Source organism: Labeo rohita, chromosome 16 (genome assembly GCF_022985175.1).
Source record: "Labeo rohita strain BAU-BD-2019 chromosome 16, IGBB_LRoh.1.0, whole genome shotgun sequence".
Lineage (NCBI taxonomy): Eukaryota > Metazoa > Chordata > Actinopteri > Cypriniformes > Cyprinidae > Labeo > Labeo rohita.
The window spans coordinates 18,095,402-18,121,144 of record NC_066884.1 but is presented as its reverse complement, the minus strand read 5'-3'; the positions used below and the strand labels follow the sequence as shown (position 1 = coordinate 18,121,144).

General features: G+C 38.1%; 1 protein-coding gene across 1 annotated transcript in view; it reads right to left on the bottom strand.

Annotated features, from left to right (window-relative positions):
- Window positions 1-25,347, bottom strand: part of megf8 (multiple EGF-like-domains 8) — a 30,775-nt gene extending 5,428 nt beyond the window's left edge. The window contains exons 1-40 of the mRNA XM_051131068.1: window positions 24,857-25,347; window positions 22,739-22,998; window positions 22,178-22,341; window positions 21,673-21,888; window positions 21,394-21,574; window positions 20,432-20,520; window positions 20,135-20,348; window positions 19,706-19,886; window positions 18,408-18,553; window positions 18,166-18,276; window positions 17,262-17,413; window positions 15,683-15,784; window positions 15,417-15,564; window positions 14,958-15,121; window positions 13,795-13,998; window positions 13,500-13,703; window positions 12,042-12,284; window positions 11,790-11,908; window positions 11,523-11,654; window positions 9,449-9,562; window positions 9,263-9,346; window positions 8,930-9,187; window positions 8,644-8,828; window positions 8,345-8,558; window positions 7,353-7,593; window positions 7,108-7,240; window positions 5,583-5,836; window positions 5,354-5,464; window positions 5,144-5,262; window positions 4,830-5,067; window positions 4,579-4,750; window positions 3,486-3,649; window positions 3,245-3,380; window positions 2,903-3,134; window positions 2,677-2,803; window positions 2,159-2,369; window positions 1,219-1,433; window positions 941-1,136; window positions 681-849; window positions 394-586 (exon numbers count right to left, since the gene is read on the bottom strand). Coding sequence (XP_050987025.1) covers window positions 394-586; window positions 681-849; window positions 941-1,136; window positions 1,219-1,433; window positions 2,159-2,369; window positions 2,677-2,803; window positions 2,903-3,134; window positions 3,245-3,380; window positions 3,486-3,649; window positions 4,579-4,750; window positions 4,830-5,067; window positions 5,144-5,262; window positions 5,354-5,464; window positions 5,583-5,836; window positions 7,108-7,240; window positions 7,353-7,593; window positions 8,345-8,558; window positions 8,644-8,828; window positions 8,930-9,187; window positions 9,263-9,346; window positions 9,449-9,562; window positions 11,523-11,654; window positions 11,790-11,908; window positions 12,042-12,284; window positions 13,500-13,703; window positions 13,795-13,998; window positions 14,958-15,121; window positions 15,417-15,564; window positions 15,683-15,784; window positions 17,262-17,413; window positions 18,166-18,276; window positions 18,408-18,553; window positions 19,706-19,886; window positions 20,135-20,348; window positions 20,432-20,520; window positions 21,394-21,574; window positions 21,673-21,888; window positions 22,178-22,341; window positions 22,739-22,910 — 6,708 coding nt within the window. The 5' untranslated portion in view covers window positions 22,911-22,998; window positions 24,857-25,347. The remainder of the gene's footprint in view (window positions 1-393; window positions 587-680; window positions 850-940; window positions 1,137-1,218; window positions 1,434-2,158; window positions 2,370-2,676; window positions 2,804-2,902; window positions 3,135-3,244; window positions 3,381-3,485; window positions 3,650-4,578; window positions 4,751-4,829; window positions 5,068-5,143; window positions 5,263-5,353; window positions 5,465-5,582; window positions 5,837-7,107; window positions 7,241-7,352; window positions 7,594-8,344; window positions 8,559-8,643; window positions 8,829-8,929; window positions 9,188-9,262; window positions 9,347-9,448; window positions 9,563-11,522; window positions 11,655-11,789; window positions 11,909-12,041; window positions 12,285-13,499; window positions 13,704-13,794; window positions 13,999-14,957; window positions 15,122-15,416; window positions 15,565-15,682; window positions 15,785-17,261; window positions 17,414-18,165; window positions 18,277-18,407; window positions 18,554-19,705; window positions 19,887-20,134; window positions 20,349-20,431; window positions 20,521-21,393; window positions 21,575-21,672; window positions 21,889-22,177; window positions 22,342-22,738; window positions 22,999-24,856) is intronic.
- Between the last annotated feature and the right edge of the window lie 396 nt (window positions 25,348-25,743).

Below are 25,743 nucleotides of genomic sequence, written 5' to 3'. Positions count from 1 at the left end.
CCTAGGTGTATATGACTTTCTTCTTTCAGACAAATACAATCAGTGTTGCATTTAAAATGTCCTGGCTCATTCAAGCTTTATAATGACAGTGAATGGCTGTTGGAGTACTTTTTATAATGGATGGATGCACTTTTTTTGGGCTTCAAAATCTCAACAGTCATTCACTGCCATTATAAAGCTTGGAAGAGCCAGAACATTTTTTAATACAACTCCAACTGTATTTGTCTGAAAGAAGAAAGTCATATATATCTAGGATGGCTTGAGGGAGAGTAAATAATGTGGTAATTTTAATTTTTAGGAGGAAAACTATCCCTTTAAATCCTATATATAATAAGGATATTTCCATGACAAAAATAAAGTAGTAAATAAAATAGTATTACAACGTCTCAGTACCTTTGTGTTATTCTTGCACTCTAGACAGGTGTCCAGCTGGGAGATGCTTTTACAGTTACTGTGCTTATTACAGCGGCACTGTGAGGAGCAGTTCTCTCCAACAAACCCAAAGTGACACTGACAGACTCCTGGGGACACACAGGTCCCATTAACACAGCCTTGAGCACACACTGGCTCACACTGACCCGACACACTGAAAAAGAGAGCGAGAGAAGAAAATATAAATTAACTACTCAACCGTGGTAAATTCAGTGATATTGTCTGAGAATGAAAGCTGTTAAATATACCTGCTGAGCACGTAGCCCTGTCTGCAGGTGCAGTGGTAGCCTTCAGGCAGATCATGGCAGTCCTGAGTGATGTTACAGTGATGGTGTCCATTAGCACACTCGTCCTCCTCTGGGCAGTGCAGGAAAGACCAGCTACTGTTCCATTGTGGGCACAAAGGCTCATTCACACCTGCAGAATAGAAAAATAAGTTTTAATCTGTCTGTTTTCATTTTTACATGATTTGTTTTAACCTGCAAAAAGATATAAAGACATTCCGTACCATTCAGTCCTCCCTGAAGACAGCGTCCTGCCCCGTTTCCACCACGGACGGCACACCAGCCACACTGTGGTCTGGAAATGCACTGGGAGCACTGAGTGAGCTGAAAGCACTGGGGAGAGCAGGAATCTTCATCCGCAAGCAAACGGCCACACTGACCCGCCTCACAGCGCAATGGAACAAAGGAGGGGCTCATACACTGGAGAAGAATAAGGACAGATTACTGGTTGAACTTCTTGTAGAAAGTTATTGAGTTGGAACAAATGTCAAGAAAAGGTTACCTGCTGCAGTGCCATGCTCCATACACAGCGCTGCCAGCCTCCATCAGAGCCACGGGAGCTTAAACACTGGCTGCAGGTTTTGATTTCATGGCAGGGTTCAGGGCAAGGCATTGGTGGAGAGGACTCCACTTGCATGGGAGACACATTAAGCAAGGCATAGCTGAAACACGTCCAGTCGTAAGTTGGGTTCACGCTCAGGATACGCCTGGTCTCACCTGGACGGTTAAGAGTCAAAACATTAGCAACAAGCTGTTTTTGCAGGCATGCATATAAAGAGATGTTTAAAGGGCACCTATTATGCCCCTTTTTACAAGACGTAATATTGCTCTTGGGTGTCCCCAGAATGTGCCTGAAGTTTCAGCTCAAAATACCCCACAGATCATTTATTATATGTGGAAAATGTCATTTTTGGGGCGTGTCTAAAAAGAGCCGTTTTGGTGTGTATCACTTTTAATGAGACAAAAGAGCTTGCACCTGTCATCGGCGCAATAGTCCAAGCTGCTTAGAGAATCAAAACGGCATGCCTAGTGAGATTTGGTTTAATGGGGATTCAAAAATAATGAGCGGGTAGATTTTTATTATTGTAAGGTGGTCGTCTTCACACACTACCAACACATTTATGTCCAAACACCATGTAAAAGGGGATTTTGCATAGTAGATGCCTTTTAAATTTGTACAACTTTGCATTCCTCAAGAAACTTTGCATTGGCTTTAGACTTTTTCTCTCTGGGGAAGGCAACATTTTCTGCAAGAGAAAATTAAGGAGGAAGGAAAGCCTATATTTCAACATTTCTTTTTTCTTCAAGCAAACAAAGTCTCTTAGGGAGTGTAACACTTTTGCAAGGGAATGCTAAAATTCTGAAAACCAGTCCAAAAACTTTGAAATATAATTTTTCCTCTCATCTCCGCAGAATCATGCTCATAGCGCGGTCACTCTCACCTGTGCGTTTGAACTGGCGTGTCCACATGCATTTCCCAGAAGCTGTGCATTTGGGGCAGTCAGAAGCCTCACAGCTGGTCTCAGTGCAGTTACTGGAGAGGAAGATCTCTCTCTGGTTTATCCTGCAGTCATGCTCTGATGTGCAACTTACAGAGCTGCTGATACATGCTCCCTCGGGACAGTTTGTGCACCACTTACACTGCAGAGCAGGCTGAAAGATGGAAAGAATTTCATGCTATTTTTAAGTTATAAGACTGGCTTTAAGAAGTTTTAAAGCTTTCCTATTAATCTTAGAAAGTGTGGCAATATGCACTACTGTTCACAAGTTTGGGGTCATTAAGATTTTTTAAAATGCTTTTAATACTTTTTTTACTTTTATACAATATGATTTGACTTTAAAAACCTGAGTCAAATGTGTTAATTAGATACGATTTGGCTATGTATTTCATTTACAAGATAGCTCAGTCTTAAAACACTGCACAAAAGGAGTACTTTGGATTGTGATGTGATGATTGTACCTGCATAGGGCTGGAAAATGTTTTAGGATGGCGGGCCAGACACTCGCTGCAGGTCTTGAGTCGGCGGCACTGATCTGGGGAACGAGGAGTGGGAGAACAGGTTGACTGTCCAATAGGACAACCCAATCTGTTAAAAAGAGCAGAAGAGAAATAGTCATTTAGAAAAAATGTTCTGGTACCCATAGTAGCCTACTGTGAATAAAGATGATACTAGTTCTTGTAGTACCGTTCTGCAGTGTCTGAAGAAGCACAGGTTCCTCTACACCACACACAGCTACCAGTGCTGCTGTTACAGGCCTCAGGGGTGGGCAGCAGGATGCAGGGGTCACTGGGCAAGGAAAGAGTCAGAAGTCGCCCTAGGGTCACTCCGTTAAAGCCTCCAGACAGGAACAGGCGACCACCCCACCCAGTCATCGCCAAGGAAACCGAACGGTTTACAGGTTCACCCACCGAGGACACTAAAGAAATGGTGTAAGAACAGGCCCACACCATTCTGTTAGTAAGCACAGACTAGTGTCATCAAGTGCATAATTAATTTACCGAATCAAGATATATTTGTAATTGTCACCTGGCTGTATCCAAGTGTTACAGTTGATCTGATAGAGAGAAACTGTGTTGCTGTAATCCTCTTCCCCCGTTCTGCCTCCAACAATTACCATGGTGTCCTTTACTAAAGCTGCCGCGTGGAAGAAACGAGAGAGAGGCTGGAGAAAGAGGGATATGATTAGTGTCATCTACCTACCAAATTGCTGTAACATTCAATATTCTGACACAACATTTGTTTTTTGGGGGGGTTTTATTACAGTTACCTTGTTTCCCTGAGAGGGCACCAGTAAAGACCAAGTAAGATTGGGGTAATAAAGACTGTAAAGTTCTCCTGAAGGTTCTACAGCTTCAACATGGAAACGGTAACCACCAAACACGTACACGGCATCAGTCTGTTCATGATAGACTGCTGAGTGGCCATAAAGACCTGAAAAAGTGAAGGACAGAAGAATTGAATCAGATAGCTCACCCAGAAATGAGAATTCTGTCATTAATTACTCACCCTCATGTCCTTCTAAACCTGTAAGACCTTCGTTCATCTTCGGAACACAAATTAAGATATTTTTGATGAAATCTGAGAGCTTTCTGACCCTCTAAAGACAACAACACAACTACCACTTTCAAGAACCGGAAAAGCAGTATAGACAGAGTTGAGATCAAAAGTTTACCCCTTTCAGAATCATTAAAATGTTAATTATTTTACCAAAATAAGATAATACAAAATGCATGTTATTGTTAATAGTACTGTCCTGAATAAGATATTTCACATAAAAGATGTTTACATACAGTTCACAAGAGAAAATAATAGCTGCATTTATAAAAATGACCTAGATCAAAAGTTTACATACACTTGATTCTTAGTACTGTGTTGTTACCTGAATGACCCACAGCTGTGTTTATTGTTTAGTGATAGTTTTTCATGAGTCCCTTGTTTGTTCTAAACAGTTAAACTGCCCGCTGTTCAAAACTTTTCACCCCCAGCTCTTAATGCATGGTTTTTCCGTCTGGAGCATCAGTGAGCATTTGAACCTTCTGCAGTAGTTGCATGATTCTGAAAGGGGGGTGTAAACTTCTGACCTCGACTGTAGTTAAAAGTCAATGTGACATCTGTGGTTCAGTCGTATTAAGCGGATTTCATCAAAAATATCTTAATTTGTGTTCTGAAGATGGAAGAAAGTCTTACAGGTTTGGAACGACATGAGGGTGAATAATTAATGACAGAATTTTCATTTTTGGGTGAACTGCCCCTTTGAACAAAGGCAAATAAATTGTTAAGTGCAATTAATTAGTTGACAGGCAAAATTTCCCAACTGTGCAAGTCCTAAGTATAGAAAAATTGCAGTGTTCCATCTCTACCTGTAGGGGGTGTGCCAGTGTGTGGTGCTATAGTCCAGTTTCCAGACTGAGGATTAAACTCCAGCAAATGATGATTAAAGCCATTCTCTGGTGAGTAACCTCCAATCAGCAACACAGATGAGCCTCTTCGCACTGTTAGTGTGTGTCCAGCCACAGGGGGAAGCACTGAGCTCTAAACACAGATGTCAGTTAACACTTAACACAGTTAAAAGAAGCACGAGAACACTGTGAGGATATTCAACATGTAATACCTTATACTGCTTCCACACCAGACTGCTTAGGTTCAGACACCATGTGTCATTCGCAACACCTTTCTTTGTGACCCCACCAACCACAAACATTAAACCATGCGTGGCTGTCTGGGAGCCAGAAAACGGGTCATGATTATACACCAGAGCAGAAGCATGATGGTATCGCGACAGGGGCATTGAATTTTCCTCTGCTGAACTGGTCAACATTTGAGTCCATCGCCGATCGGCCACAGAATACCTAGGCCAATAAAAATGTATTAGAAAAATATGTATCAAAAAAACCTTTATATCAAGTAAAATGTGCAGGAATATACCTGTAAACATTTCCCAGGATGCCCTCTGTTAGTGAGAGGCCTCCATACATCCAAAGAGTGCCCTGTGACCCGGACACCAGGGAGTGACCCATCCTCTGGAGGAACCTGTGTGCTTTATTCTGTGGGAAGAAATGAAACCGCAATTTGCTTGAGTTTGTAAGAACAAAGGACTATCTTTTCTATAGTCCTGAAGGAAAGAGGTAAGCTAACCGCAGAGAGTTGAGTGTCAAGCAGCGTTTCCCAAACCAAGCTGTCCGAGTCTGAGATAGAAGCACAGTCCGATCCAGCCCATCCTTCCGTACACACACACAAGCCAAGGGTCTGTAAAAGTATAAGCAAACATGTAAAATGAGAACTGTGGGACATACCTAAAATGCATTTTAGTTGTTTTCTTATGCTCTTAAGCAATACAACTGGCTGCAGTAAGAATGTTACACACCATGTTGCAAATGCCTCTGCCTTCCTCTGCTCCACAATTCCCTGGGCAGACAGGACGGTCACATTGTGGACCACCAAAACCATGGGGACATTCACAGAGCCCGTTGACACACTGAGCTCCTGCCTGGCACTCGAGTGAGACGGCTGTACCCTCTCCAGAGCTTCCATTTCCACATCGCTTCACCCAGAATGAGGCATTAAAACCCTGAGCACGTCCTGAGGTAACGTTTGCCTCAAAATACACAGATACCACCCCTAGAGAAGAAGAAATCAACTTATCATGACAGTATATAAAACTACATTGCCATTTAAAAGTTTGGGGTCAGTAAGAATTTCTTTTTTTAAAGAAACTGATATTTATATTTAGCAAAGTTGCATTAAATTTATCAAAAGTGACAGCAAAGACATTTACATTTACAAAAGATTTCTCTTTCCAATAATTGTTCTTTTAAACTTTCTATTCATCACAGAATCCTGAAAAATGTATGTATCGTGTTTGGACAAAAAACTATTAAAGGAGAAGTACGCTTCCAGAATGAAAATTTCTTGACTGTATACTCACCCCCATGTCATCCAAGATGTTTATGTCTTGTTTCTTATCTTATCTAGCGAAACGATCGGCTATTTTAATCAGCCAAAATACAAATTTAGATACTTTTTAACCACAAATGCTCATCTTGCACTAACGCCCTCACGCATTACTTAATAACGCACACGTGACGTAGGTGAAAGTACAGTGCCAGTGTTTACAAAGCAAATGTACAAAGAAAGTCAAGTGCCCTTTACAAAAAAAAGTTAAAACAACGATGTCGGACGATTTTAAAGTTGGAGATGAACGTGAGTTTTTCGCCCTACCTTACCCTTTTTGAACTGAAGTACACAGACGAAGAACTAACCGGGCATGACTTTTAAGCGTGATAATGCAATGCGTGAAGGCCACAGTATGCGCGTGCACATCGCTGAGCTAGTGCAAGACAAGCATTTGTGGTTAAAAAAGTATATTATTATTATTTTTTATTTTTTTTAAGAAAATGTCAGATTGTTTAGCTAGATAAGACCTTTATTCCTCAGCTGGGATTGTGTAGAGCTCTTTGAAACATTAAAAACTGCAGTCTGTATCTTCAACCCTTTGGCCACCACTGACGTCCACTAAATGGTGGAAAATCCTGGAATGTTTTCCTCAAAAACCTTAATTTCTTTGACTAAAGAAAGAAAGGCATGAACATCTTGTTTGACATGGGGGTAAGTAAATTATCAGTAAATTTTCATTCTGGAAGTGAACTTCTCCTTTAAGCAAACTGTTTTCAACACTGATGATAAGAAATATTTCTTGAGCACCAAATCAGCACATTAGAATAATTTCTGAAGTACCATGTGACACTGAAGACTGGAGTAATGGCTGCTGAAAACTCAACTTTGCCATTAATCTTTCCAACCCTTAAACCTTCAGTAGTGAAAGCTATATCTAACTTTGCTTTGTGTGTGATGAACACCACAAATATTCAGTCCTTAGTTTTGTCAAGTACCTGATGTAGCTTCAACAGTAATTGGCTCCATTCTCGTTGTGCCGCAGAATGCTCCAATAAGGTTGTGGTCAGAGTGCACAACACCGTTGCTGAGGAATCGTGGCAAGCCATCAAATACGTAAACATAGGAGTTCTGTTGAATAAAGACATGTATACATTTCTGGTCACAATATTGCTGGTGACTATATTGTGTGTGCTGTTTTGACAGCAATTGACAGATTAATGATATGGAATAATCAGCTCACTGTGCATTGTGTGTGTGAATCTGGGTGCCAGGTCAGGGCCACGGGTGGGCACGACTGCCCTGGCAAGCATGGTGCCAAATCCTGGGACACAGAGAGGACCCACAGGCAGTGAGAGAGCCCACCATGGCCACCAACTGCTCCATGCCATCCCAGAGAGGATGAGAGGGACAGGGGTACAGAGGAGGAAGAGGAAAGCAGAACAGAGCGACCCTGACACTGCCTGAAACAGGTGCCATTGTTCCTGTGAGAGAAATGTGAATTTTAATGTTGCATATTGTATAAAACAGAGTGTTGTATTTTAGGATTAGGCCTAAAATCCCACTGACTTCCATAGTATGGAACCAGCAATTGAAATAACTTTCTTGAAAAGATTCTGATCATTTACTCACCCCTGTGTCAACCAAGATGTTCGTGTCTTTCTCTCTTCAGTTTCAAAGAAATACAATTTTTTGAGGAAAACACTCTAGGATTTTTCTCCATATAGTAGACTTCTATGGTTCCCAACAGTTTGAACTTCCAAACTGCAGTTTCATTACAGCTTCAAAGTGCTCGACACAATCCCAGCTGAGGAAAAAGGGTCTTATCTAGCGCTGATTATTTTCTTAAAAAAATAAAAATTTAAATGATCGTTTTGCTAGATAAGACCCTTATTCCTTGTCTGGGATCGTGTAGAGCCCTTTAAAGCTGCATTAAAACAGCAGTTTGGAAGTTCAAATCGTTGGGAACCATTGAAGTCCGCTATATTGATAAAAATCCTGGAATCCTGGAATGTTTTCCTCAAAAACGTAATTTCTTTGTGACTGAAGAAAAAAGACATGAACATCTTGGATGACATGGGGGTGAGTAAATTATCAGGAAATGTTTGATATAGAAGTGAACTAATCTTTTAACTTCAGCAAACACCTGGTTTGCGTCACACTTTTATCTGCACTCAAATTTAAAGACACCTTCCTTACCAAATAAACAGAGCTCGTTCTGCATGTCAGACTTACCTGGGGTCTCCATAGTATCCGGGCAGGCAAGACTCACAATGTGGGCCTTGAGTGTGGTGGGTACAGTAGCACTGGCCGGTCTGGTTATGGCAAAATCCTTGTAGAGCGTCACCGTGGCCGTTACACTGACAGGGAATGCAGCCTTCACCCCCTGCCAAAGCAGACCCAAAACTACCAGGTTTGCAGTGCTCGCAGTGTGGCCCTGTTGTCCAGTCTGAGAAGGGAAAGAAAAATATAGTAGCTTAGTGCTTGCTAAAAAGATGGAGAAATGAGGTTTAACACACAGGTAGGATCTTTACCCTGGCACTGGTCACAGATCCCTGGAGCTGTAATACAAGTGCTGTGAAAGTTACATCCACAGTCCACGTCACACTCTACTCCACTCAGCACCAGAGTGGCTGGATCAGAGGTCCATCCCAAAGAGCACTCGCACTCAAACCGAGGACTCCCGCTGCACCGGCCCTGACGGCACTCGTTATAACAACTGAGAGAGAGCATAAACATTATTATAGGTTACAAGGATGTACTATAATCATCCCTGAGCTGTAATAACTAATAATAACTCCGGTGGTTGTAAAGTCTCACGTCTGGTTGCAGTGGTGAACTCCATCTCCTGTGAAGCCTCGCTCACAATGACACTCGTAGGAGGTTGGGGTGTTCACACAGGTAGCGGACGGATGGCAGGTATGTAAGCCCAAGCGACACTCTTCCACATCCGGACAGGACGGGTAGGACCAAACGGCGTCTCCGTCTCCTTCCATCCCTTCCAGCAGCTCCAGCTCCAACTCCATTTCCATCTCAAGCTCCATCAACCGAGGAGGGGATAAAGTTTGAGGCTCAGGGCTGATGGAAGAAGGAAAAGATGTATATCAGATAATTATCAAATGACACATTCACCACTAAATGTTTTAATCTTACCTGCTGGCTTTCACTTCAGCTACAGCCATACTGCAGTTAATAGCCAAGGGGTCATCCATCCCACCCCAGTCACCTCTTAAACACCTGTGAAAAAACAGGAAATAATGTAAGGAAAACAGTGAGAAGGAGAAGTTTTCACCAAGTTGATTGTTGTTTGGTGCATTTACAGACACGTTTCTATCCTACCTGCCAATAGTGGGGTTGTTGTAGTCTCCACACCAGCCGCACTGAAACGTCTGCAGACACTCTGAACAGGTGGCAAGAGCAGAGCACTGCTTACACTGAGGGACAGAGTGAACACTGGAGAAAGATCAGAGAGATTAATGTTCCGGAAGAACAACACAGTAAATGTGAAACAATGACATTAAAGTCCATGTCCATTGCTTGTTCATTTTGTTACGGTTTACTTTTTTAAAGAGGGCTGTCAGCCTGGTAGTGGCTATAATTTTCAATTATTCATTCAGTCAGTCATTTACAGTTTAAAGTCAATAAGTCGTCAATAAATCTTAACACTGTTTTAGGATCCCTATAATTTCCTGATTTTTTATTCAACTCAATTGACTATTACTAAACAAAAGCAAGCAAAACAAAAATTAAAGCTGTAAGCAGCATTGAAAGGGCCCTCACACCCAGGCTTACCACCACTTAGCTTTAGGAAATTAGCAAACGGTGAGCAATATGCATTTAAAGTGGTAAATATAGACGGAACATTTTAAAGTCATTTATATGTGCCAAACTTCCTGATTCCAAGTGGTGGCACTATGACTATAACTGGATATTGGCATGTAGATGTCTTCTGGCCAGCCCTTTTATAAAACATGTGCAGACTGGACATAGCACGTTTAAGTTAGTGTAAAACAAGTCATTTCCTGTTGCCAGCAAGTGGCGCTATGATTATAACAAAATATTGGCCTTTAGATGTGTTCAGGCCAGGATTTTTGGGGCAGATCGGACATTGTATGGCTGAGTTACAACAACTTCTGTTCCCATGGCGAAACACTGAACTTGGTCCGACCGCCACGGACACGCACTTTAAATCAAGACATTCGCTATTTAACATCGCAAAGGCTTTTAGATTAGACTGATCAAATATAACGTTGATGTCATTAAATCTCTATGAGGAGCTTGTTAGAGCATAAAACATGTTACCTCCTGTTGCCAGCAGGTGGCGCTGGCTATAACTGAATATGGTCATGGGCATGTATGCCTGAATTACAATGACGAAACACCAAACTTTGTCAGGCCGCCATGGACAATGAAAACTCAAGATCTTCGCTGCACGACTTCTGAAACCCATATCAGATGTAAATTTTCACCACTTTTGGCTTGCGTGCAAAGTAAGTGATTTTTCGAGCATGTTTAGACCCTCAAAATTTGATTCATTTTGGAGAAGAAGAAATATCTGAGAAATTCCAATAAGGGCCCTAATAAAATATATATATTCACATATTCATTCAGTTCATGTACACATGTTCATAAGATGCTTTAAACATAAATACAGTTTTTGTATATCCAATTTCCAATATCCAATAGACAGTCCCCCCAAAAATAACTTTCTGTCATCATTTACTCCCACTCATGTCATTCCTAACCTGTAAGACTTGCTTTCTGCTGTGGAACTTGAAAGATGATATGCTGGTAATCAAATAGTTTCAGTTAATGGAAAGATAAACGGTTTGGTTGCCATACCAACATTCTTCAGAATACCTTTTATGTTCCACAGAAGAAAGAATGCCATGCAGGTTTGGAACAATATGAGACTGATTAAATAATGAAGGCATTTTTTTTTTTTTTTTATAAAGTCTTTTTGTTTTGTTTTCCTGGATATCTAACCAGCAGCAGTATGAGAACTTAAATTTTCATCATAAGATTTTAAATGTTCATTATTTCACAGTTCAAACTGCAAAGCTTCAAAACATTAAGTTTGAACCACTGATGTGGCATGGTCTATTTTAACGATGTCCTGACTTCCTTTCTGGACCTTGAACTTGGTAGTTGCGTTGTTGTCTATGCAGGTTCAAAAAGCTCTTGGATTTCATCAAAAATATCTTAATTTGTGTTCCGAAGATGAACGAAGGTCTAATGGGTTTGGAACGTCATAAGGGTAACAATTTTAATTAATGACCGAATTTTCATTTTTGGGTGAACTATCCCTTTAAGCGCTAAAAGAGTCTAGCACGTGTGAACTACACAGTGGATTTCATAGTGGCTTTTATCAGACAGATGACATAAAATTCCAGCAGTAGCTGCATTAACCTACCTGTCATACCAGTCCCTGCATTCTCCATAGGGAAACTTTGTGAGGTATGCAGCAAAGTAAAAACAGGACTGAGCAGATTCACACCACGCACACTGACTAGAGTTAGACAGACATTCTCCACACGTCAACCTCCTGTTAGAGAGAGAAAGAGGATGGCATATGAAAAAAAAAAAGAATCAAAGTTGATATCTTTTTGAGGTCTTTTAGCCTCATCAAATACTACATACACCAAATAATTCATAGACAAGTTTATCACTTCAAACTCACTGGTTGCAAACTTTAGGACACCCTCCTGGTTCCCGGATAGACCCCTCCAATCTCCCACGGCGACTGCACAGATAATCTCCCTTCTTGCTGGAGTTGATCTGCCACTCACAGTAGGGGTCCTACAAACATTCAGACATGAGAGAAACTCCACTGCAGCCTTACAGAAAATGAAAGCTGGTAAACAGACTGCATGCTGCTCTGGATCAAAACACTCAAGGCAGTCTTTCAGACATCTTGATGTGGAAGCAGTACCTGAGTGCAGGCGGCACAGTCTCTATACTCCTCACACAGAGTGCAATGCTGAGGGTTGAGCAGTAGGTGACGCTCTTCTCCCTGAGAGTCTATGCAGGGCTGCTGATCGACGTCAGAGCGCAGAAAACAAAGGTTCATGGTGGGGCACCAGCCGCAAGACTGATCAGACAGACAGGCCGAACAGGAACGGTACTCCGAACACGAATTGGAGCGGAAGGGTTCGAGGAACAGGAAAGAAATCTCCTATTAAAAAAGGAGAGAAAAAAAAAGTAAATGTATTATAATACCTAAATATTATAGCGCATTTAGAAAGTTGATAGGGCTGGAATTAAAAATAACATCAATAATAAAAACAATTAGTCAGGTTGGAATAATTTTGTTCAAAAACAATATTCTTTGCATAATTTTTTATCTTTTGTATAAACTATTATAGACTATTTAGAATATTCTATCTTTTGATTTAACGATCAAATTTTGGATATAAATTCATCAGAATTTAAATTTACAGCCTATATGCAACATAAAACATTTTTAATAAAAACAACAACTTAAATTCGATTTAATAAAACAAAGATGCTGCTTTCAAACTGTTTTAAGCTTTTTTCTGAAATTACCTAATTATGAGAATAAGGGCTGTCAAACTATTAATTGCATCCAAATTCACATAATTCATAATATGTGTGTGTGTACTGTATAATTTACTATGCATGTATAAATAAACACACACAAACACACATATATATTTTTTAAAAAATTGCACATATATATATATATATATTATTTCTGAAATTATATTCGAGTATATTTATACACATATATATTTATTTATTTATACAGTCAACCCAAACAATATTATGTAATTTTTTTTTTTTTTTTTTTTTTTTTAAACAATAATTTATTTACCATAAAATAAAGTAAACTGTGATATATTATACCCAAAAAAATCTCCATACAGTGTACTAACAGTACAACTGCTAAAAATTCGGGACCAAAAATTACTGAGACACTTTGACCTGATCATGTTTTGCTTAAGTGATTTTTCTTTAATTGATAATGCAATTAGCAATTTTTGGTTGATTGTAATACATTACATACCTTTCTATCAAAGTTATCTGACATTATCAAGATGAATTTGTTCTGACACAGTTTAACTCTGAGTTCTTGTCATATGTTATTACCCTTTTCTAAACTATAGCGAATAAACTGTGATAATGTGAGAAATGTTAAAGGTGTCTGAATAAATTTTGGTTTGACTGTATATGCATAATAAATATACACAATACACACACGTAATGTTAATGTTGGATTAATTACATTTAATTGACAGCCCTAATGAGAATTCTGAAACTGCAGTTGCAGCCTAAAATTGTATAAAAATACAAAAAAAAAAAATTAAGAAATGTACAATATGAATATGAGCCTTCTTTTAAATTGCTTCGTTAGGTAATAAATACTCACGCTGCCTCCAGGTAAAGCTGTGCGGTTCCAGGTAAGAGCCATCTCACTAGTCTGTCCTGATGCTGAGTTATTGAGGTACCCCTCCGCCTGGATCAGGTACCAGTTTCCTCGTGTAAGATTCTGGAACAGACGGGAACCATCCGGCCGGGATAGCATACGGATCTCCTTCTCCTCATGAGCAGACCACCTTCCCAGCACATCCGTCTGCATGGAAGAAAGGTTCAGAAGAAACTTAGCAAGTTACATGCCTTAAGAGACTTTATGCCATTACTTTCTTGCTCACAGTTTCCCATACCAGTTGAAGAGAGTTTGGTCCAGCAGCCATCTGAGCAGTAAAGTGGAGCTTCTGAATTCGAGCCCACATGGCAACAGTTTCCTGATGTGGCGCTGCAGGAGGAGGGGCGCCCCATAAAGGATGAATGAATCCCCGAAACTGCAGGGTCACATCCATCTCAGTAGAGGGATTGAGGATGATGGAGGTACTGCGCAGGATAGATACCTATGAAGAGGAGCGCACGAGTGTAAGAAAGGAGTGCAGATGCAGGGTGGGGTGATCAGAGGAAGAGATTACAGTAACAAAAATTGTACAAAACTAAAACAAAATCTGGGTGTAGAAAAATAACATTATCAGGGTTATTATAGTTACTAAAACTCAAACCATTAAATAAACTTTTGTTACTTGAAACAAAATAAGCTTTATCTGAAAAAAAGTTAAACTTTATTTCAGCTAGCTAACGATGTAGTAAAATAACTAAAACTCAAATAAATGAATAAAAACTACACTACCAGTCAAACGTTTTTGAACAGTAAGTTTTTAAATGCCTACATTTATTTGATCCAAAGTACAGCGAAAACAGTAAAATGTTTAAGTTTTCACCATTTAAAATAACTGTTTTCTATTTGAATATATTTTAAGATGTAATTTATTAATTTATTCCTGTGATTTTAAAACTGAATTTGTAGCCTCATTACTCCATTCACATGATCCTTCAGAAATCATTCTAATATGCTGATTTCCTGCTTAAAAACTCATGTATTATTATTATTATTATTATTATTATTACTACTATTATTTAAAATTTAAAGCTATAGTAAATACTAGTAAAACTAGTAAAACTATTTAAAAACTATTTACTTATAGTAAAACTATTTAAAAATTGTACTGTTTTTGCTGTACTTCTGGATCAAATAAATGCAGGCTTGGTGAGCAGAAAACTTCTTTAAAAAAAAAACATTAAAAATCTTACTGTTCAAGAACTTTTGACTGGTAGTGTATACACACATTAAAAAAAAAAAAATACTACTACAATGTCGGATAAAATGATAATAAAAACAATATATATATTTTTTAAAATGCTATTTAAGGAGTGAAATTATATGCCTAGAACAGGGACATAGAAAAGAGTAAGTGTCTGCAGAGTACAAGGTCATTAGAGCTCAGGATTGAATGTGTCGTACCTTGTCTGGCTGTGACTGATTGCGTGGATGCTGGAAGGTGAGCAGATGCAGTCCCGGGACATAGTTCTCGGTGCGACAGAAGGGGAGGGAGGTGAGGAAACGCGTGCGCTCCCCCCACCAGCCGTACGCCCCAGAGATCTGGTCCACGCGGCATGCACTGCGCTCTGCCAGGGGTCAAAGTGTACAATATTTACTCATGATATGCCAAAGGATTACATACACACTAAGGTCACTTGACATTAAAGTATACTGTGAAAATGAGCTTGTGAAAACCAATTAAGGGCACATAGCAGAGATATTACCACAGCATGACTGCTAAAAGTCAACTACAAACACATGGCACTCAGTAACACGTTATTTCACTGACTTTAAAAGTGTCTAGAAATAAAGATTTACTGAGCAGTACATAGTTGCATATCTAACAGTCATGTTACGGTCTGCTCTCTTCTCTCTCTTTACCTGAAACAGGCAAGCAGGACTCGTTCTGCACACACCAGCCAAATTCACCGGAAACTCGTGGCAGAGAGTTTGGCACCCCACTGAACACCAGACACGACTGGCAGTCCGACAAGAAACGAGCCAGGCCCAGACATCCGGTGCTGCCACACTGTGTACAAATACACACATAAATCAGACGACGGAGTGAGAGACACAAGTGAAAATGACTTAAGTGACAGTGATCAACAGCGAGCAAGTGCAAGTGAAGGAGACTGGGCAAGTATTACCGGGTTGTTGGGCTGGTACTCCCGGCAGCGGCCCTCACACCAGCTGCACTCTGGATTCTTGAGGCATAAGCTTTCATCAGGAGCTTCAGCGCATACTGTGTCCTGTTAGACAAAAACACATGCACACATTTACACACCTTGACATATATCACAGATCAAAGGTGTGATATTAATCAATCAAAAATAATATTAATATGGAAGCCTGTTTCCTCAACTGAACTAAAAAAAATTAAAGGTTATTTTGACTTTCTCTCACAATTCTGATTTTTCTTTTAGAATTGCGTAATATAAACTCAGTTGCAAGAAATAAAGTCAGAATTGCGTGATATAAACCTTACAATTTTGACTTTTTTTTAATTGCAATTACGAGGTTATATCTTGCAATTCTAACTTTTTTCTCAGAACTGCGTGATTTGACTCACAATTTCGAGTTAAACTCACAACTGACTATTTTTTTCTCAGAATTGCGTAACAAACTAACAACTGCAAGAAATAAAGTCTAAATTGTGAGATTTAAAACATGCATTTTACTTTTTTTTTTTTTTGCAATTATGAGTATATATCTTGCAATCTTGACTATTCTCAGAACTACGTGATTTGACTCACAATTGCGAGTTAAACTCACAACTGACTTTTTTTTCCTCAGAACTGCGTAATAAACTCACAATTACATGAAATAAAGTCTAAATTGTGAGATTAAAAACATACATTTAACTTTTTTTTTTTTCGCAATTACGAGTATATCTTGCAGTCTTGACTTTTCTCAGAACTGCATGATTTGACTCCCTGTGAATTATTAAAGACTTTGCGTGATATAAAAAAAATCGCAACCGAGTTATAAAGTGAGAATTGTGAGCTAAAAAAAAAAAACACTCACAACCGACTTTTTTCATCAGAATTGCGTAATAAACTCACAATTACATGAAATAAAGTCTGAATTACAAGATAAAAATTTGCAATTTAAACTTTTCTTCTCACAAATGGGAGTTTGTATCTCACAATTCTGACTTTTTTTTTCCTCAAAATTGAGAAATTCTGACTTCAAAGTTATTTCTCAGAATTCTGACTTTATAACTTCTTGTTTCACACAATTCTAAGAAAAAAAATTGCGAGATAAAGTCACAATTACCTTTTTTATTTTTTAATTCAGTGGCAAAAACAGGCTTCCATATACTACAGATATTTATAATCTTCCAAAAGATTTGTTTCAAATATGCTGTTCTTTTGAACTTTCTATTTATCATAGAATCCTGAAAAAAAAAAAACCATAACGGTTTCCACAAAAATATTAAAATACTAATGTATAAGAAATGTATGCGCACCAAATCAGCATATTATAATGCTTTCTGAAGGATCATGTGACACTGAATACTATAATAGCTGCTGAAAATTCAGCTTTGCCATTAAAATTGAGTTATTTTAAATTGTAATAGTATTTCACAATTTTATTGTTTGTATTTTTGATCAAATAGATACAGAATTGGTGAGCATAACCAAACTTTCAAAAATACATGTAGATGTTTACAAATACTTGTGAGAAAAAAAAAAGAAAAAGAAAAATTGTCATTAAATGTATTACCCTGTCTCCTGGGTCACTGCTTACAAACAGCGGTACTTTATATGCCACAAGGTCACCACGGGCAACCCCACTGTAACCGCCAGCAACTAACAGCACGCGGCCCTCCATGACAGCAGCAACATGGGAATATCGGCCCCTCACTGATGCACCTCCTGTAAGAGCACAGAGGACATGTCAGAGAAAAAATATGCACAAATAACTTAAAGAACTCAGTCTGCCTCACATCCACTACTGAGGGCTACTTCACATGTTAACACATATAATATTTATGCTTTATTACTATACTTTTGAAACACTGCATATTTTAATGTTATGGACTGGTGTTATTCACTTCCATTGTGATTGCTTCACTTACCACTGTTTTTTTTTTTAAAGATCAGGTCGAAAAAGTGTGGTAAAATGCTGTAGTATGTTTAAAGAGTTAGAATTATCCCTGAGTGAAATGCACAATATTCTAGAGGGCTGAACTGAAGCATCATTACACAATAATACAAACCAAAAATAAAATCCTGACAGGCACTGTGAGGGGTACCAAACCAATGTCAGCTTTCTGTGGTTAAGTTACAACATTTAAAGAAAAAAAAAAAAAAAAAAAAAGAATTTATCTGAGGGCAGTTTTACTTCTTATCAGTCCATTTGTTTAAAAGCTGCAGGCCAGTAAATCTGCATCAGACCCAAGGGAATTTACACAACAAATGACCTCTCAGAAATAGGTCATAACAAGCCCCCAGTCAGACTGAAGCATCTTGAACATAAGTCCTTACAGGCTCTCCTATTATTTTTGCAACAAATCCTCGGGGAAGCATGGGTCATCAATCGCATACAGTACATCATCATACTTCATATTCTCTCTAAACATATCAAACAGACTCACTCCATCTCTGATCATTAAATATACACTTACGCTGACCGAGGCTCTCTCCAACAGATACCCACTGATGGCAACCAAGATGATAGAAAAAGATCTCCTCATCATAGCACTTCTCTTCCATGTAGTGGATATGCACATTCCCTCCTAAGAGAAAAACAGATCCCCATTAATTAATATCGCTATAAAAATCTTCACATTCCATTTACCCAATGAAACCACAGACACAATAAGGCTGGCTGTTGCTCAACACCTATGCCAGTGTGATTGCTACTTACCGTACACAACCATGTAGTTGCCGATGACTGTGGCAGAGTGGAATGCTCTCTCCCTCGGGCCACTGGCAGGAAAACGTGAACGGAAGGAAGTCCAAAATCGCTTCTCAACATGGAAAGCATCAGTAGAGTTCACACGCACACTGAACCTGGTTTACACAGGAGTAGACGGTAACATTAAAAACACGCAAAAACAAACCAGTCCAACGAACACTGTCAGATTCTGAATAGTAATTACAATCTTAGATTTATTCATGTGATTTTTTCTTATGAACTACTCTACAGCAACACATTTCTAGCTTAACTTTTGCGTTTGTTTTAGGATCTTTAAATGTGATTTTAAACAACATCTCCAGCTGTCAGTCAAGTCAAACATTTCTCTATTGTGTCTTTCACAACACATTGTTTAATAGCAGCTTTACATAAAATGTTTATGATATCTTCATGCCTTACAGTCACATTTAGCAGATTAGAGCTGGATGTTAATAATATACATTTTGCGATTATACAAGCAATCAAGAAGCTGAGGTACACTATATAGTATATACAGTACATATAGCACTACATGAGTATATTGAATGTTTACGCATGAAAGTATGTACTTATGTATCCAACTTTATATAAAGAGCTGGTATATAATAGTTATGCTGCGACAAATATAAATTATATTTTGTACACTATTATCATCCAGCTCTAATCTGCTAAATGTGACTGTAAGGCATGAAGATAAACTTTTTATGTAAAGCTGCTTTTAAACAACAAACAACATTTTATTCCTGTGATTTCAAAGTTGAATTTTTAGTATCAGTACTCTAGTCATATGATCCTTCCTAATACGCTGATTTGGTGTTCAAAAACATTTATTAATATTAGTATTAGTATTATTAGTATATTTATTAGTATTATTAAGTGGAATTTTTTCATGTTTCTTTGATGAATAGAAAGTTTAGAAGAACAGCATTTATCTGAAACAGAAATCCTTTGTAACATTATAAATGTCTTTATCTTCACTTTTGATCAATTTTAAGCATCCTTCCTCAATAAAAAAAATAACATCCTGACTCCAAGCTTTTGAATGGTATACTGTATAATGTTACAAAAGCTTTTTATTTCAGATAAATGCTGTTCTTTGGATTTTTCTTTTAAATCAAAAAATCCTGAAAAACTGTTTTAAATATTGATTAAAAAATGTTTCTTGAACAGAAAATCAGCATATTAGAATGATTTCTGAAGGATTATGTGACACTAAGAGGAGTAATGATGCTGAAAATTGTGCAATTCAGTGGCATTTGGTGTTATACCTAGCAGTGGTAGGTCTGTGTCCCCCGTATACCAGCAGTGTTTTGGAAGGGGCATGGTAGACCATGCTGTGTCCTGCAGTAGCAGGTGGTTTTCCACCTGTAGGCTGAACCGTTTCCCACACGCCATCCCACAACCGGAACCGGTACAGTGATGAGGAGAACATATCTTCCTCTGTCCTCCCTGTAAAGACAGGTCAATCAATTATTCTTAAAGAAAGGTTAAAAAAAAAAAAAGAAAGACAGAGAGAGAACAAGCAAGAGAACAACACAGACAGAAAAGTCAGACATTTTAGGGGACAGGGGCAGAAAAGTAAAGAATAGACGAAGATGCTGATGATCTTTGCATGTGTTTTTAACAAGTTGTTCTGTTTATATCCTCCAAAGCTTAAGAAAAGATTAAGATAAAGCTTAAGAATACAACTTACTCACCCCCAAAAACATACAGATAGTTCTCTACAATTGCTGCTGCGTGATTTGCCAGCCTTGGTGCGCCCGGAGCATTTGATTGGCCGAGCTGCTGCCATTCATCTTGCTGTGCACGGTACACCCAGACATCACTAGCCAATGAGTGGTTGGCAAGCTCACCGCCATAGATGACCATGTTGCCTTGCCATTCTACTGCTGTGTGGGAATGTCGAGGAGCCTGATACAGAGATATTATTATTCAGAGGTTAATTAAAGTGAAAACAGATGGTTCAAAAGACAAAAAGAGAAGAAGAATCTTACTGGACTATACAAATGTGATCTCTGTTCCCAAGTATTGGTCGAAAAATTGTAAACAACAAGGTCCTCCAGTGCTCTATTCAGATCAAACCCTGTAAATAAAGACCAAGAGTTGAAGTTGAAAGCAAAGGCTTTAAAATTGATTGGAAAAGGAGATTTTTACAAAATGTATTTTAAGGCTGTCAGAGTTAATACCCACAAATAAAATATTAATTCAATATATATATATATTTTTTTTACATTCACATTTAGAAAATTGCTATTCCAGTTTGCTTTTTGCTTTTCTAAGGGGAGAATGTACATTGTTTATACATAAAAATGTTTAAAATAAAATGTAAATATTCTAAAAAAAAAAAAAAAAAAAAAAAAAATTATTTAATTTTGTAAACAATTACTTAATTTTGTTGTCCTTAAGCTTAATTTAATCACACAGTATAGGTTTAATCCATGAAAATATAAAATAGCTGCCCACATTTCAGATCATGATAAATGTGACCCTGGACCACAAAACCAGTCATAAGGGTCAATTTTCTGAAATTGAGATTTATACATTATCTGAAAGTTGAATAAATATGCTTTCCATTGATGTATAGTTTGTTATGACAGGACAATATTTGATCAAGATAAAATTATTTGAAAATCTGGACTCTGAGAGTGCAAAAAAATCAAAATATTAAGAAAATCGCCTTTAAAGTTGTCCAGATGAAGTTCTTAGCAATGCATATTACTTATTAAAAAAAAGTTTTGATATATTCATGGTAGGAAATTTACAAAATATCTTCATGGAACATGATCTTAATATCCTACTGATTTTTGGCATAAAATAAAGATTAATAATTATGACCCATACAATGTATTTTTGCCTGTGGTACAAGTATACCTATGTTACTTAAGACTGGTTTTGTGGTCCAGTCTCACAAATTATTATGTGATCGGAAAGGTTAGCTGAAAAACCTCCATCTTACCTCCGAACATGTACATGGCCCCAGTGGAAGCCAGGTAAATCCCAGCAGAAGCGGTGCGAGGGGTTGCTTTAACGTCACCTGGGCTCACCTCCCACCACTGCCCTGCGCCACTGTTGTCACGTAGACCCAGCTGACAGTTCTGTCCCACAAAGCCAGGGCTGCAGATACAATGCTCACCCCTCTGTTATCAAAAGAGGGAGACAATGCGTGACATTAAAACAACAAAGCTACATTTTGTACTCAATTTAAGCCTGATGAAGAGCTTCCCTTTTTGCCTACCTTATCACAGCGACCACGGTTATGTTGTGTGCAGACCTGGGAACAGAGAGAGGTACTGCAGTCCATGCCTCCCCAACCCTGATGACACTGACAGCGGGCAGTAGCTACGTCACAGCGCCCATGACCACCACAGTCTCCAGGGCAAACTGAAAACGTGTAGGTGGCATTGAAGCCTAGCAGGTTGTAATTGGCGTCGCTGAAAAGATGGAGCAGCATCTTGGAAAGAACACAACAGAAGATGAACAAATTATAACGACTGGGGGAATATAGGGACAGACTGCGAACAAGAAGTATCTCAGTCGAGCTCTGGCATAGTTTCTTATGACTCACAGTCTTATAAAACAGACACATGCTGAGAGAAATGGAAAACCCTAGGATGTGACTTCCTTTCTTCGTAGATTTAAGAGCATTAAAATAAAAAAAAAGAGTCCATTTTTGTTTCTTGAAAAATAAGGCTCACTAAGTCAGTTGAACAGATGGTATAAACTGATACTTTTGGCCTTACCTTACCAGACTTGGCCTCAATTGGTTGTGGTAGGGTGTTGCCACTTAAACTTGCCAGCAGAGGGCTCTGATAGGAATCGCCATCATAGACAAACAGGTAGTCATAGGTGCACTCCGTCTCCATAAATGTGAAGTTAAGCACAATGCGATGGTTTCTGCTGGGAGCTGAAGGAGGACAGAAGAGTTCCCATTCAAATCAGAAAAAAACATACATGTGCTTGTCTCAATATCACCTTCAAAAGTAGACATTTGTAATAAATATACAAACTGAGAAGGATCATGATCACTCAGCTACTGAAATTGGTGGCTGTAATAATTACTGGAAGATCCAGTTAGGGCATTTTACTTCAAAATTCAATTAAATGTAAAAATGAAGCTGCACGGATAAATTATTCACAATAAGATCAATAACAACGATTTTAAAAACCAGATATTCTCATTTCATGCCGACTTGGAATTACAAGCAAAACTTTGAAAACAGTCATTCCTTTGAATCCTACTATATGCTAATGAAGCTTCATTCATTCATCAGCTCTTTGTTTTTGTCGTTTTTGACACCAACCTTTGATAAGCCACTCGCAGTTCCCATTCACAGAGTAGTTTCCCGGTCCATCTGTGACATATCCTGGGACACCCCGCAGAACCTGTCTTTGGCCCTTACAGTCTCCTGCCCAGGTAGCAGGTATTAGAACCACCAAGACAGGCAGCAGGAAAGTCGGGATGTGAGAAGTCATCCTCTCCTCCACCCACAAAGGGCAAAGTGAGAAAAGATGGAGAAACTACAGGAGGGTGGGAAGTTAGACTTGCTCACAGTATGGAGACCTATAAAGAAAAAAATAAATAAATAAATAATTGTGGAATTATCGCAAAGCATCTAAATTCACCCTATAATATGTTGTCAAAAATGCCAAAAAAATGTTGTTTTGTTTGTTGTGTCATCCTCCGTAACATGCGTTCAGCTCAATTTAATACTTCATAAGTTAATGATCTTATTTTAGAGAGATCCAGGTTATCTAACAGAATGTTTAGGGTTTTTTTTTTCAATAATGAGTTTTCTAAAGCATTTAGATTTATTTATCTATATATTTATTTATCTTGAAAAAATCCAATCTATGGGTTTTTTCTTAGTAACTTTATCATAATATTGAGAGCTTCAGAAAGATAGTGAGAACTTATTATTAATAAAAACTAATTGTTTAACTGGATATCTGTAAAATGAGTTGCAGAGAGTTCACTACAATAGCAGCAATGACTGTGAACATACACAAATGCTTTGTACAAAGCAGTTAAAATGTTTTGATAATTATGACATAAAGAATATACACATCAACATATACCAATCCGTTTTAACAAGTGTGACTGCACTACATGACTGTAGACACTGACAAATGTATATTACAAAGCAGTCAACTCCTTTTTGGCACAAATTGAACCCCATACTATAAAGCCTACTGTATCATACTTGATACATTAATTTCTAAAACCTCTGAATTATCAGCATGATCAAAACTCTGCTGCAAAACTTTTTGTGCACAAACTTCTATGCTTTTTGTTCATAATGTTTATTTGTGCATGTCTCAATCATCATTGCATTATGTGTTTCGACCCCTTCAAAATGAAAAATAAATAAAGCATTTAAATATCATCTTACTAGGACATATTATTGGGAGATACAGAGTGGCAAATGATATTTATATGCATTTCAAACAAGTAATCAAATATGGCTATAAAAAAATCTCTGATTTACATTACAAGGTCTCAGAATTTCATAATAGTTTGGTCAAATAAACATCTGCACCAAATTACTTTTTTTTTTGCTCAGTTTGAGCCTCTGAATACAACGAATGTGTTTTTCTACCTCGAAAAAAGTATGAACTCCATATTCTCACTATATCATGCTATATGACCCATAAAAACCTAATGTATCAAACAAGAAACACATTTGTAACTTTTACTTTTTATACATTTTGGTCTAAACTTAAATAAACTTTTAAAAAATAAGATTATTTAATATGGCTTTAGAAGGTTAAATAGAATAAGATTGTTTTTATACATCATTTGCATTATCTATCATATGTATATAGTTGTTTTATGTTTAGATTTTGTCTTGTCACTAAAGAGCACTTTTAGAGAACTGTAATTTCTTTGTCTTGTACAACAACAATGCTTTCTTATCTAAACTTATCTTGTCGAAAGACCAACATCTGTGCAAAAGGAAAGATTGCAAAAACCCTTGTGAAAGACAGAAAAACTGCAATACACCCAAAGGTGCTAAGTAGCACAAATCTTAAGAAAAAACTACAAACTATTTAACAAAAATACAGTTATCCAACATAAAAAATAAAAAGGAGACTTGTCTTTAAAAACTAATATGTCCAGTGGTTTAGCTGACACAAGCATCACTGCAACAGCAATGTTGAGCTAACGGTTTACTTTACTGTTAGCTGTTCTGTCATCATATTTAACCGACTGTGGTCCCTTGTTAAACTTCATAATTACAGTAATTCATAAAGCAGTGTACATCTGTTCACTGTCAGTTCAGCATTTACTGTCTCTGCATCAGTCAAAGAGACATTTAAAACTGACAACTGAGCCTTCGCTTTAGCTGAACAAGCTAACCGACTAGCCATGTCTATCCCGCTAGCTGGAAAAAGCAAACCGCCTCCACTCACGTACTCACCAATTCCCAAATCTTGGTCTCCATGTTTCTAAAGCATAGAGGTTTTTGTAACTCACATCCTGTATCGGTTCGAAAAATAAAAAGACGCGTTGAGCGACGCCCCGCTATTGTTGTGCCGCTGCTGCTGTGGCTGCTGAGCCCAGCGGCGGTTTAAAGCTCGAGACCACCGCGGATGATGATGTGTGAGCTGTCGGAATCAAAGGCCTAGAGCTCCGCTCTCAGGATGGCTTTAATTACAAAACATCTCCAGATGTTATTAGGAACAACGTGCGCGTCCTCTCTGTTTTAACTTCTGGCTAAATCCAAGTAGCAATTCCAACTCCAGCCTTGTCCGTGACTTTGTTCCCTGATAACCAGGACGCGTCTTGAATCGTGCAGGGCATCTGTGCTCGCTGTGCTGTTAGTGTTTGTTAACAGGGGATGTGTGTGTGCTTTCAGATGGTTGTCAACAACACAAAGCCTAATAACCGTGAGCATGCCAAACGGGCTCTCTGCTGGTCTTCTGATAGTATTACATTCTCACGTAACGTAACTTTTTTTTAAGGACTAGAGATGACACTGGCATAGGTGTCACAACAACAGTAACAATAGCAAGCTTGAGACAGCATCAAGACTATTTCAGGAATGATTTAACGGACTAAAATAAACAAATATAACACTATATAATAAAATTATTACATTTTTGTTTATTTTTTAAATTTAAGACGTGATCACGTATTTCAGGTCACTTTAAGATAATTAAATGCATTTCACAACCATATTTATTACAAACATGTTTATTTATTCTTAGTTTTATTTACGCTTATATGTAGTGATTGCAACCTTGTATTATGTAAAAATGCAACTTAATGAAAATAAATGCATGAAAGCCTTAATTATTTATTTTT